This window comes from Vigna umbellata, chromosome 5, assembly GCF_029865625.1.
Source record: "Vigna umbellata cultivar VRB3 chromosome 5, Vumbellata_1.0, whole genome shotgun sequence".
In the NCBI taxonomy this organism is placed as follows: Eukaryota; Viridiplantae; Streptophyta; class Magnoliopsida; order Fabales; family Fabaceae; genus Vigna; species Vigna umbellata.
Window position 1 is genome coordinate 33,281,075 of NC_142169.1, and position 13,032 is coordinate 33,294,106.

The following is a 13,032-nucleotide window of genomic DNA, read 5'->3' on the forward strand; positions in this document are numbered from 1 at the left end:
GGAAACAGAGTGACACGACACAAAACCATGTTACCAATTTCGAACTCCTAAAAAGCCAGATCGAAAATCACTAATCTTGGTCTTCATACTATAATTACTCACATTATTGCAAATTCTTCATAAAATCATCCTCTCAATTAATTCCTTTTATTCTTCCATTTATGATGCCACGCACACATAAAAATGACATCTTGTATATCGGGATCCATCAAAACCACTATTTCTTAAAAATTTTATTTCTTTTTAATTACCTACATGTTATATTTGTTTTCCGTTCTTAGAATATTTTTTTGAAATGATCACTATGAAAATCTATCTAGAATAATTACTCAACCTCAACATAAAATATATACGCAGTTAATAAATGTTATCCAATATTAAGAATTAAAAAAAATTGAGAAATTAAAAAGGAGAATTCATAAAGACTGAAATTAAAAAATTACTGGTTTTATAAAAATAAACATATATTTAAAAATAATTTATTTTTTATTTAGATTAAATAAAGACCATTGCAGTGTACTTAAGTATATAAAGTAATGATTTATTTTGTAGGATAAAGATGATAGTTTATGCTAAATAGTTGCGAAGAGTAAAGATGTGCCAAATCATGAAAATACGCTTTTTAAGTGCGTGACAACCTGCGCGTACAACAGCACATTAATACCACATCCACGTGTCAATTTAATTTGTCAAAAATATTAATTTCTTTTGCAAGCATCACCATTATTCATAATTAAATATTTATGAAAAATTAATTAATTATCTTTATTTTATATTTAATCAACTTTCATTTATTTTTATTGTCATTAAATTAGTAATGTAAAATAAACTAAATAACCAGTAGTTTTATTTTATAAATTTAAATATACTTTTTCCTTCCGATACTTGCAGTGATTTAAATAAAATATTATTATTGCAGTAACGGTGTTCTGTGTGTCAATAAAAAAAATTAATAATATCTTGAAAAGCCTTATTTTATTTGGACGTTTTAATTAAAATAATTTTTAATAATATATTTAAAATTGGTAATGACCTTTTCAATTCTTTTATTTCATAAAAAATGTATATATCATGTGCACAATAGCATTTTATTTCAGTCACTACGATAATGTTTTTAATTATAGTGTGTTCAATATAAAATTTAAAAATGTTACCGATATTTGATTGTAAATATATTATCATATTTAGCAATATGTCTTCCGTGAAACAAAGAAATAATAATAATAGTAATTATTATTATTATTATTATTATTATTATTATCATTATATATTCACGTAAATATGTAATTAGAAAATATTTTAATTATCTCGTCTTTGACGACAAAAATATGAAGTAGTTATATTTTACATTAAACCTTTTTTCTTCAAACACTATGTCACAGCACGTCATAAAGTTTTAGATTGAATTTCAAAATTGTAAAAATACGTAGAATTAATAAAGCTAGAAAAGTTGAAATAACTTTCTAGATTTCATGAGTAACCAAGGTTAAACAGTTTTTGTCGGAGCAAGATTATTGGTGACTACCACACAAAGTTTCTTATATGAGGTGTAGCTGAGAGAGTGATATGATTGGTCGACGATATATTATTTAGTGAGTCAAATATCTTCATTGCAATCGTTAGAAGGTTCAATCACACATCACTACTATACCTTTATCAATTTCGTTGATTGACTCCATAGTTATAATTACCATCATAATTATAACTTGGTGCGGCTAATCCCTCTTATCCTTCATACGTTGGATTCAGAAAAAACCAGTAGTACGTAATTGTCGATTGATAATCTAAGTGCATTAAACGTAATAAATATTATTTATATTGTGAATCCCTCTAACTATTCATTGTTTTTTTAACAATTTATTTTGGGAGTGGAAAACTACAGTGGAGCAAACTCATTTTCTGTATACTAGGTAATTATTCCATGCATTAGTCAATCTACACATCAGAGGAGGCAAGACTAAGTTAGACGAAGCAGGGTTGTGTGCTAAACTCTCATAGGCACATACCACTCTACAAATACATTTTCTTTTTCATAAATGCTAAGCACAATTTTAATTTTGTCTTATTTGCAAGAATCGTGATGACTGTATTTTAAGAAAGATATTTATGTTTATTCTATTCTAATTTCTTTTATCACTCAAGACATAAAATATACAGTAAATACAAGGACCTGAAATCATTTAAATAGTTACCACAAATGTACAAATTTCAAAGACACTTAAAAAAGAAGCAGGAAACTCTTTCATCTTTTCATACCATGACTTGAAGATAATTAGTTCCATCAAGCAGTAACCTGTAGCAGCTTCTATCAACATTCTACAGCAGTGGACGCATATATATCGGCAAGAGACTATTAATGTAGTAGCTTCTATGATAAGTATTAAGCATTGTTTCAAGGTTTTGTAGGTGAAACAGGCTATTGTTTTAAATATCTGATGTCAACTGGATAATATGAGTTTATAATATATAATTAATTGAGTATAAACTTTATTTTAAATATTAGTTTTGTTAGATAAATTTAGATATAAAATTTATTTTTTTAAATCATATTAGAATTATCCAATTTTTAATTTTTGAGATATCTATCATACTATTCATTATTATATATTGAATCACTCGTTAATATATAGTTTTACGTTTAAAATGTATATGTTATAATATAAACAAATGTATTGAAGATCACACATAAGATAAATATTACAATATAGAAGTGAATTCAATCTCATATATTACCTTTTACTTTTATATTCTATTAATTACATTTCAATAGTAGCATTGCTTGATAGTCTTCAAAGTTTGTAAGTATTGTTTTCACTTAACCAAAATATTATAAATAAGATCAATGAACTAGTTATTAGCTTATTTAACTAATTTATAAATTAGTTTAACTAACATAAAATTGTTTGATATAAATAGCTTATTTTACAAGCTTTTAATAAAATAAACTAGTTTATCAGTTTGAAAAAAAAAAAAGAGTTAGGAGTGCACCATACATAAACTAATTTATTAACTTAACTTGCTACCTAACATCTAATTATTAAGCATTTTTAGCAAAGGCACTGAAATATATATGCAGGTGTGCCTCTCTGAAGAGATGGGACCAACAGAACAGGGTTTTAGAGGATGGAAGCCAAGGCACTAGATAGAGATGAGCTTTTTCGAAAAAATGTCTGTTTTATAATTTCCAGGTGATCAGAAAAGAAGGAAAGTGGATTGAAGATGATGATTGATTGGTGAATGGCTTTATGTGGAGCTTCATTTTCCTGTAAAAAAAGTGCACAAACGAAAGCATAAACAACAGATACAATAATCATAGGATAAGCTTTTTCAAATATATAAATACATAAACTTTAAGATTATGTAAACAATTATTTAGAATCTCACTTATCAGATTTAGTTGGGAAATCTCACCAATTTGTCATGATATATTGTATTCATACATAATATGAAAAAAAAAGGATAACCTTTATTCTTATCTCGTATGAAAAAGGCCCCACATTTGTAAAAGTTGAAACCTTTATACAAATAAAATATAGACTATTTTACTGGTATAACGAATAAATAATAAACAATTTTTAAAAAAACTACACATTTATAAGTTTATATTAGTTTATTAAGAAAATTATTTATTTTATCTTTTTTCTAAAAGTTTTATAAAAATTTAGTTTAAACAAACGTACAGAAATCTTTACAAAAATATATAATTAAATTTAAAACGTGGAAAATTGTATTTATGGTATAATTTTACATTGTAATATCCAAAAATTAGAAGTTAATTGAGAAAGTGAAGAGAATTATGATGAATAAAATAAGGTATATGGTAAGATGGTGTCCCTTGGTTGGGGCGGTGCGACTTGGTGTACCAAAATAGATGGGACAGTGGAGCCAAACACGCATGAATTCCATTGGTGGATGTTGGGTCCCTCCTATTCTATGTGCCTCCAAAGTGAAAGAAAGTGTCCGATGCATGAGAATTCGGAACAAGAGTAACCCTCCCATCCTTTTCATCATTAGTTAAAATGAATCAATGCCCCAATGAGTGCATGTTTACAACTCACCTTTCACGTCTCCAATACCTTCAAATATATATATATATATATTACTATAATCCTACATGCTTCGATTTTTTTATTTTTTATTTTTTCATTTTTTACTTTTATCACTTTCATGCATACCACGTTTTTCTTTTTATAAACCACAAACACCCTCGTATATTTCATATTATTTAATATCACACCATTTCGTAATGCTTTGGTCATTCACAGGGTCATACGTTTCCTTTTAGGTTTAGAATATAGCTTGCAAATTCAACGTTCCTAATGAATGTCTCAAGCAACAAATTAATAGCTTGTCCTATTAGTTTGGTTGGAATCACATTTTGGTATCTTCATTCTTCTCATTAACAGTTTGTATGAAAAGAATATATAATGAGAAAATTTTATCTAGCCGTGTAGTTTATAAAGAATCCAGAATTCCAAGTCAGTGGGTAGAAAGGGAAAGTTATGAATCAAACTTTGGCGTAGACTTTCCTTATTTTGTAGTTTAGATAGAACTGCCATGGCCATGGAATTCTTACTTACACTAGGTCCACATATCCACTACCATACCACTCATGTGTGAACGGGACAATACCCCAGACTCTAAAGTTGAAGGTTGAAAAACTTTAGACATTCTTATCACCTAATGCTATGAAATTATAATGATCTTGGATTCAAATTTTACACAAACAACTTGTTATAATTCAAATAAATACTCAATGACCGTAATAATTTTGTTCGGCTTAAACAGGATTTGATTCTGTACAGAATAATAGTGATAAAAAGAAGCTGTAATGATCCAAATGGTAGGGTAATAACAGTTGTGAACGCACAGCAGGAACAAAAAGAAGACAAAAGAGGTCAACGTTTTGTAGGGAAGCTTTTTTAATGAACGAAAAGTAAAAAAGACAAGAAGAAAAGGAGAATATAAATTCTTAATTTGAGGAAATTTTGCACCATATTAATTATGTATATATTAGTATATCCCAGACTTTAACCAATGAGCACATGATGAATGGATAGCTGGAGATTTGATTGTTACATCCATTAATTTTAGGAAAAAGGTTATGTTGTGCAGCCACATACATTATTATGGGTTCTACAATGTTCTGAAGGTGCCACGGTGTCCCATATTGGGCACGGGAGCATTAGAGTATACGAGGAACAGACATGATGTTTTGGAGGGTACCCAACACAGCAATATAACAAATACATATGTGGGTGCTAGAGATACATAGCCATTCGGGCCAGACATTTTCTTTTGCCTTTTCATTTTAGTCTCTCACATTATCATTTCTATTTTCTATTATCTTCTTGCTTCAATAATCTTTCGACACATGTTACCATTTTCGATTAGTTGCCACACCAAACATCATGTGCTTTCCAGAAAACCTATTGGTCAGTTTTGTTGCACCCCTCACTTTTTATTCATATGTATATGTTTCATTCTGTGCTGTGGCTTGCTTCCATTCGATTTTTCTTATCAATTGAATTCGACATGACGTGAGAACTTGATCATGGTACAGTCATACATATATATATATATATATATATATATATATATATATATATATATATATAAGACAGTTGAAATCTGTTGTTAGAAGACGCACTTTTGGAGGAGAAATTGCCAGAGGACATGACGCTGATGATGAATGAATAAGCATAGGCTGGTAATCATTAACTTCAAAACTGTACTGTGTGATGAGTGGAAGTTACTGTAGAAAAGGAGAAAGGGAAAATGAGAACTTTTAAAAAATCAAACATTACAAAAATATTAAAATATATTCTACCTAAACACTAAAAAGTATATATATTCTTTTATTTATATTTCTCAATTCGTTTTCTTTTGGACAAAACAAAGGGTCCTTAAATACAGCGGCGAATACTGATATTTTTCTGAATTTCTTTTGGGCCATAAAAACCCGTTGGAAATTATGAGTTGAGTGTTGCTTCCTCCACCATCATACCTTTCTTTCTCCACTTCCCTTTATTATTTTGTCCTTCGGTAAAATTTTATTTTTAGGGTTATTATTTTTTAATTTTATCCATTTACAACCTATTTCATTAATAATCTATTATAGTCTCATGAATAAAATATTTTTATTTCATTTTAACATTATATTTCTTTCTCTCTTTCTTTCGTCGTTGTGAGATACTACAAGTTGCAAAGGTTGGTGGTGGTGGAAAGAATTATCAAGCAGTCTCCCTCTCGTGGTGCAGTGCGTGGAGTGCTTCCTCGTATTCGAATAAACCTTGAAATAAAATCCTAAAATAAAAAACGTAACCTTTAAACAGAGGTGACATCCGTTTTACCTTAAACGGATGTCGACATCCGTTGAAGATGTCACCTCCCGTTTAAAGGTCACGTTTTTTATTTTAGAGTTTGTTTTATTAGGGGACATCTGTTGAAGGATGTCACCTCCGTTGATGTATACTTCCTCACGCTGGTTGATGCTCTGGACGTTCCTTGATATTCCTCCACACCACGGCGGTGACGCTCCTTCACATCACGGCGGCAATGGAAGCTTTCAAACCAAAAAAATAATTGGAAAGAAAAAGGAATGGAAGTGCGAGAGGTGGGGTGGTGAAATGAAAATGGGAAAAGGGAAAGAGAGTTCCATGGGTGGGTGCTGGAAAAGTAAAATTAGGGTTTCAAATTATTTAAAATAGGGTAAAAGTAAAAATCTTTTTAACTTAAGGATATAATTGTATTTAAAATAATGTGGGAAGGTGGAGGAAGTATAGGGTGGTGGTGGAGGGAGCAACACCCTTATGAGTTGTGTTTTTCGGAAAAAATGTGGGCTTTTTTGTCTTCTGGGCCTTTATGTCTGTTCAAAAGTGGATAAAAATATTTGAGTTGGCTCAACTCGGCCAGCATGAGTGGGCTAGACTCAAAATTTTGTAAAACCTCGAAATGAAGATAATAAAAGAAAGCAAATTTGCACTTGTTTTTTCTTAAAAAAACAAAATAGGTTCTTATTAATTAAAGTAAAGAGATTTATGCTTCTTCGTGTGTTTGTCTAATCTCTTTATTTTAAAAATATAATAAATTTGATTTTTAATGATCAAATCATATTTATTTGTTAAACAAATAATTATTTAAAATTATTTGCTTAAAAAATATTTATTATAGATTTAAACAATTCTATGTTAAGTTTTTTAATTGTATAAATATGTGTGAAAACCACAAGACATTCAAAAGTGACCGTTGGCTCTGATGCTGGCCCTTTTTATGCCTTCGAGGATGATAGGCCCCACCTTCCTCTTTCTCTTCCTTTTTGTGTTTTCGAAAGGAGTATTTTTTTTATAAAATAAAATATAAAATTCTTTTTTAATTATAAATATCTTTTTTTTGAAATATGTGTTTGTATAAAGTAAATAAACAAGTAAAATAAAATTGATTGTGTGCAATATAATAAATAGTGCTACTTTATTGTTGAACTAATATTAGGATTTTGAGAAGCCCTCGAACTTTTGATTGGTTTGAAGTCCCTATCTCATTAACACACCAACCAAGTACAAACAAAAATCCTATCTTTAACTTTACAACCAAAGACTGATAAAAAAATAAAATTATGCTTCCTACTTTAACGACTAGGACACAGTAAACCAACTAAGTTTTTAAAACTTTTTTATGACCGTTTACTACAAAATTTCTTTTAGATTCATTAACAAACTATTAAACAGCATAGAAAAAATCACCTTTCGTCTTTTGTTTGTATTATTTTTCAATAAGTAAAACTTGTTTATATATTTTCTATGTTACTTTTTCAATATTTTCTTTCATGCTCCTTCGTCATGTTGCTTGTACGTTTTTTATTCCAATTCTAGCCAACTTTGATTCATCAAAATTTCTCATTCCAATTAAATTTAACTGATTTCTAAATAAATATTTTTGCTTAGATAAAATAATTTAAATTTTTATTATTTTAATAAAACACTTCGATTGTTATTAATTATAAAAAATATTTTAATATTTAACAATTCGAACGTTTGGGTCAAATTTTAATGAATATGATCCCGTCAGACCAAACCAATAAAAGAAATTAATATAAATAAAAAAATGTAAAAAATCTCAAATTAAAAACTAATACTCAAATGATTAAACAATTTACTAATTGTACAACTCAAGGAATGCAAAAATAAAAACAGTTCAATGTAATCAATAATTTTTTAATATTGATGTAATGAATTGATAAAGCTATTATTTTTCTAGTACTTTTTATTTTCAATCCTTTAACCTATTGTATGTGAATCAGAAAAACCTGGTATATATATATAATAGAAAAGTAATTTATATACAATATATTAGGGATAAATAAATGTCCCATACTTAGATTGAAGGTGAAGAATAGCAAGAGATGGAAGAAAAATTAATTAATGCGGATTATGGTTAGTCAATTGTAAGGTATATATATTCTTAGTTTCTCTTATTTTCTATAAATTGTTAAAATATAAAAAGAAGGCAGCAGAGAGTTTGTTTGCCTCATTCCTCGGTCCTTGTCTTGTTTTTTCTGATACCTTTGCCTGTGCTTTGTTGCAGTGAAAATCCAAGACACATCTTGATCTTGCTCTCTCTTCTTCACTTCACTCTCTCTCCCTCTCTCTTACAGCATTTACCCAACTTCACTTTCCATTTTTCTGGCCTGCTCCTTTTCTCTTTCAAGCAGTTCATACGTGAGTTTTCACCAAGTTTGTTAGGGAGATTTACACTATGGTCAAGCACTTTCCTCTTCTTCTTCTTCTTCTTCTTCTTGCAGTATATGTCGCTGCAACTGATGAAGGTGAGTAGTAAGTTTTAGTTTCCTGTATAATAGTACTATTTGTTATTGTGCTTTCTGTCCCTTTCGTACAAACATGAGTTGGCATTGTTCAGTTTGCACTGATGAACTACATTTACTTGAACTGCATGGAGTACTCTTCAGCATTCGCTATTGAAAAAACCCATTTTAGACCCTTCCTGGCTGTTAAGAGTGTTCGTTGATATGTAGGGGTGGGTTTGCTTGGTGGGAGTGAAATTTTGCCGAGTAACAAGACATTAACACAGACACACCCTTACTTGCTGTCCATTTTTCACTCCTCACATAAGTAGCATAACATCCTAAGCCTGGCTGTTGAAAATATTTTCTGTTATATTTAGTTGGTGTTGATGTTCAAATGCAAGGGTTTCTGAGCCCTGAGAGGCATGGTATGGAGTTGCTTAGAGTGATGGATTAGTCCATTGTTCTCGTTTACCCCTTTTCCCCCCTCTTAGTCTCAAAGCATGAGTGTTTCTGTACATGTTTCTTATTTTTGACTGAAAGAAGTTGAGGTAGCAATTAATGTGCATGTGTAAGAAAAACTGAAAAAGGAAGAGGGTTGATGTGCTTTTATTAATCGACCTTCTTGAATGGTGATGCAGTCCACCAGTGCTATTCCAATATATTAAATGTGGTAGGACGTCTTTGTAGTCCTTTTCCTCCACATTTGGTTAAGTGTATACTCTGACACTTTTTAAATGTCTAAGCTATTTTGGAATAAGTCTATTTCATTTTTACTGAATTTACTATCTTGTTAAAAGTTCCCGTGACACAATATTTAAAACTTCAGAACAAAGCAAATTAGCCATTTCTTATTTCAAATGCATACGTTATATTTCCCCCCAAAATCTGAATTGTTTTGAGGAATCCGCCTGCATATGCTTCTATGCCAGTCTTGATTATCTAACCAGTTAGCCAGTGATGACTTTAGTCTGAAAATAGTTTAATGGATCTTTATGTTTGTTACTTGCAGAACCATTCATTGGGGTGAACATTGGAAGAGATCTCTCAGATATGCCTCACCCCACTCAAGTAGTGGCATTACTTAAAGCTCAGCAAATTCGACATGTTAGGTTGTATGATGCTGACCAAGCCATGCTCATTGCCCTTGCAAACACAGGAATACAAGTTGCCGTGTCTGTTCCTAATGAAGAGATCCTAGCAATTGGTCAATCAAACACCACAGCTGCTAAGTGGGTTTCGCGTAATGTGGTGGCTCATTACCCTGCCACTAACATAACATCTATCTGTGTTGGTTCTGAGGTTTTAACTGCCCTCCCCAATGCGGCAAAAGTGCTTGTCAGTGCCCTTAAGTTCATTCATTCGGCCCTTCTGGCGTCAAATCTTGATCACCAAATTAAAGTTTCAACACCCCTTTCCTCTTCCATGATCCTTGACTCATTTCCACCTTCACAAGCCTTCTTCAACCGCTCGCTGAATCCAGTCTTGGTTCCAATGTTTGATTTCTTGCAAACCACTGGCTCTTTTCTAATGCTCAACACCTACCCTTACTATGATTATATGAAGTCAGATGGTGTGTTTCCGTTGGACTATGCACTCTTCAAACCCCTCCCTCCAAACAAAGAAGTCATCGATTCTAACACTCTTCTCCACTACTCCAACGTGTTTGATTCTGTGATTGATGCAGCCTACTTTGCCATGGCTTTTCTCAACTACACTAACATTCCTGTGGTGGTGAGTGAAACAGGTTGGCCCTCAAAAGGTGACTCTAATGAACCAGATGCCACAGTAGAAAATGCCAACACTTACAACAGCAATTTGATCAAGCATGTGCTTAACGTAACTGGAACTCCCAAACACCCCGGCATTGGTGTTAGTACTTACATCTATGAACTCTACAATGAGGATGCAAAGGCAGGTTCATTGTCTGAGAAGAACTGGGGTTTGTTTGACGCAAATGGGAAACCTATTTATATTTTACGATTAACAGAATCAGGAGGAGTGCTGGCAAATGACACCACCAATCAAACTTACTGTGTTGCAAAAGATGGTGCCGATCCCAAGATGCTGCAAGCTGGAATAGATTGGGCATGTGGACCTGGCAAGGTGGATTGCTCGCCTTTGCTGCAGGGACAACTATGTTATGAACCAGACAACGTAGTTGCACATGCAAATTATGCTTTTGACACTTACTATCATCAGATGGGAAAGTCTCCTCAGGCTTGTGATTTCAATGACATGGCTACAATCTCCACCACCAATCCTAGTAAATTGCTAATTCCTTTAAGATTATGGTTCATTTGATATGTCCAGTTTTAGCTTTTTGTTTCCTCGTTAATTTTGAGTTTCGTTTGATCTATTTTAGCTGCAAAATTTCTAGAGTTCTATTGCTGATTTCTAGTATAACTAAGAACATTTTGAATGAATGCAGGTCATGGATCCTGTGTGTTTCCAGGAAGGTAAGACATTTTCCATTTAGGTTCATTTCGTTAGCTGTGATGTTTATCTGTGACGTTAGTAATTAACACGTGTGAACATGTGCAGTCTTGGCAAAAATGGCACCTTCCCTAACGTCACATTATCATCGATGAATTCCACAAATTCAGATTCTTCTGCCTGGAATATACATCATGGTGAATTAGGAATCAGAAACCCTGTAATGATGATAGTAGTTCTGCTCATGGGAGTGGTTTGGCTATAAATTTTATGTACCTCATTTGTATTGTTCAGTTTAAAAATTAGCGGTAGATGAGATGAGGATGTTATGTGCTAGTTCCTTTGCATGTTCCTATTTGCTCGTGCAATTTTCTTCCGGAGGAACGGCAGTGTAACATGTTTGGTCGTGTAATACAATCCTTTTGTTATTATAATTTTTTAGAAATTATAATTATGATTATTAGTTAAGGTTAAAATAACAACTTAATTAACTCGGTCTCAAATCCACAAAATCACAATCATATATATAGAAAAGTTAACAAGATTTTCTTCTTCTTTGATTATTCATGTTGTGCGATTGAAGAATGGTTTGTGTTGTGGGATGATCGCTTTGACCACAAGGTTCTTTCCTTTGGGTGGGAGATATGCATCTTCTGCTTGAAAAAATAACCTTTTATTTTGGTGCAAATTTCAAATATCCTCTTAGAGTCAAACTCATTTAAAGCATCTAGTGTCAAACCCCTGAAAATGACATGTGGAAGAAAGGAGCAGATGTCTCAAAAAGATGAGCTTGAGTATTTTATATGGCTTTTCCAAAACACAGCTCATCCCATTTCTCAGAATTTACATCTCTCTACAACTCAAACCTCTACCTTTTCTCCTCCTTCTCTCTAGAAATCCTCCAGCTCCTTTCACTTTTTCCTCAAACAGCCACTGTCTAAGCAATTTGGGAGTCAAGATCTTCAATCTACACCGATCAAAATCAAGTTTAGAGTCAAGTAAGTTCATTTTCTTAGAAATTCTACTTCCTGGCACATGCAAACCAAGTTCTTGGTTGCATGTGTTCATCAGCTCCTTCTTCTTAGTTCTGACTATTTTTCTGGTAATTTGGGTTGGTAATTCTTCACCGTTCGGTGAAGTATAGGTGTTCTTGGTATAATCTTGGGAAGGAAGCAAAGTCTGGAAAAGAATAATCATTGTTTGGTCCGTTCAAGAGGTAAGGGAAACTAGATAATTTAATTACTTGATTTTGATGTATGAAAATGTTGTTTGATAATTATGCATGTGTATGAAACTGATCTGGATAAAGTTGTATGAGTATAAAATTGGATGAATTTGATGTTCGGTGCTATTGGTGTGGAATATTGAGGATGTGATTATGATAATTTTGTATCTGCATGATTATGGTTCAGTGGCCGAGTGAAATTGAAAGGTAGTGTGGTATTGAAAAGGGGAAATTGTTTGGGTTTGGTCTGTATAGGAAATCTGATTCTCGGTCATTGAGTTTATGATTCTGCAGAATTGATTCTCATATCTATGATGAAACTCTCTTAGCAATGTTGGAAAAGTTTAAGAAATCTTAGTCCAGTATAAAGAAGTGTTTGATATATGTTTGGAGGATTAGAGGTTGGACGAGTATAGTGGAATTGGTAATGTTTGGTGTCGATCATTATTCTGTAGTTATTTTGCAGAATTATGTAGTTCAATAAGGGTTCGGGGTTGACCGCTCGGCCATGCTCTGATTTGGCCGTTCGGCCTTCTCCTGTGTTCGGTTATTAATTGGGTTTGGTGTGTTT

At 32.0% G+C, this 13,032-nt stretch overlaps 1 protein-coding gene across 1 annotated transcript; it reads left to right on the forward strand.

Annotated features, from left to right (window-relative positions):
• Positions 1–8,505: 8,505 nt before the first annotated feature.
• LOC124834140 (glucan endo-1,3-beta-glucosidase 2-like) lies at positions 8,506–11,690 on the forward strand. Its single transcript, XM_047308762.2, has 4 exons — positions 8,506–8,824; positions 9,813–11,066; positions 11,232–11,259; positions 11,345–11,690. Exons 1-4 carry the CDS (start codon positions 8,755–8,757, stop codon positions 11,499–11,501), a joined length of 1,509 nt encoding a protein of 502 aa, XP_047164718.1. The 5' UTR covers positions 8,506–8,754; the 3' UTR covers positions 11,502–11,690.
• The last annotated feature ends 1,342 nt before the right edge of the window (positions 11,691–13,032 follow it).

Coding starts and splice junctions, on each gene's coding strand:
- LOC124834140 (XM_047308762.2), top strand. CDS start 8,755: ATGGTCAAGCACTTTCCTCTTCTTCTTCTTCTTCTTCTTCTTGCAGTA. Junction 8,825..9,812: donor TGTCGCTGCAACTGATGAAG/GTGAGTAGTAAG, acceptor TGTTACTTGCAG/AACCATTCATTGGGGTGAAC. Junction 11,067..11,231: donor AATCTCCACCACCAATCCTA/GTAAATTGCTAA, acceptor GAATGAATGCAG/GTCATGGATCCTGTGTGTTT.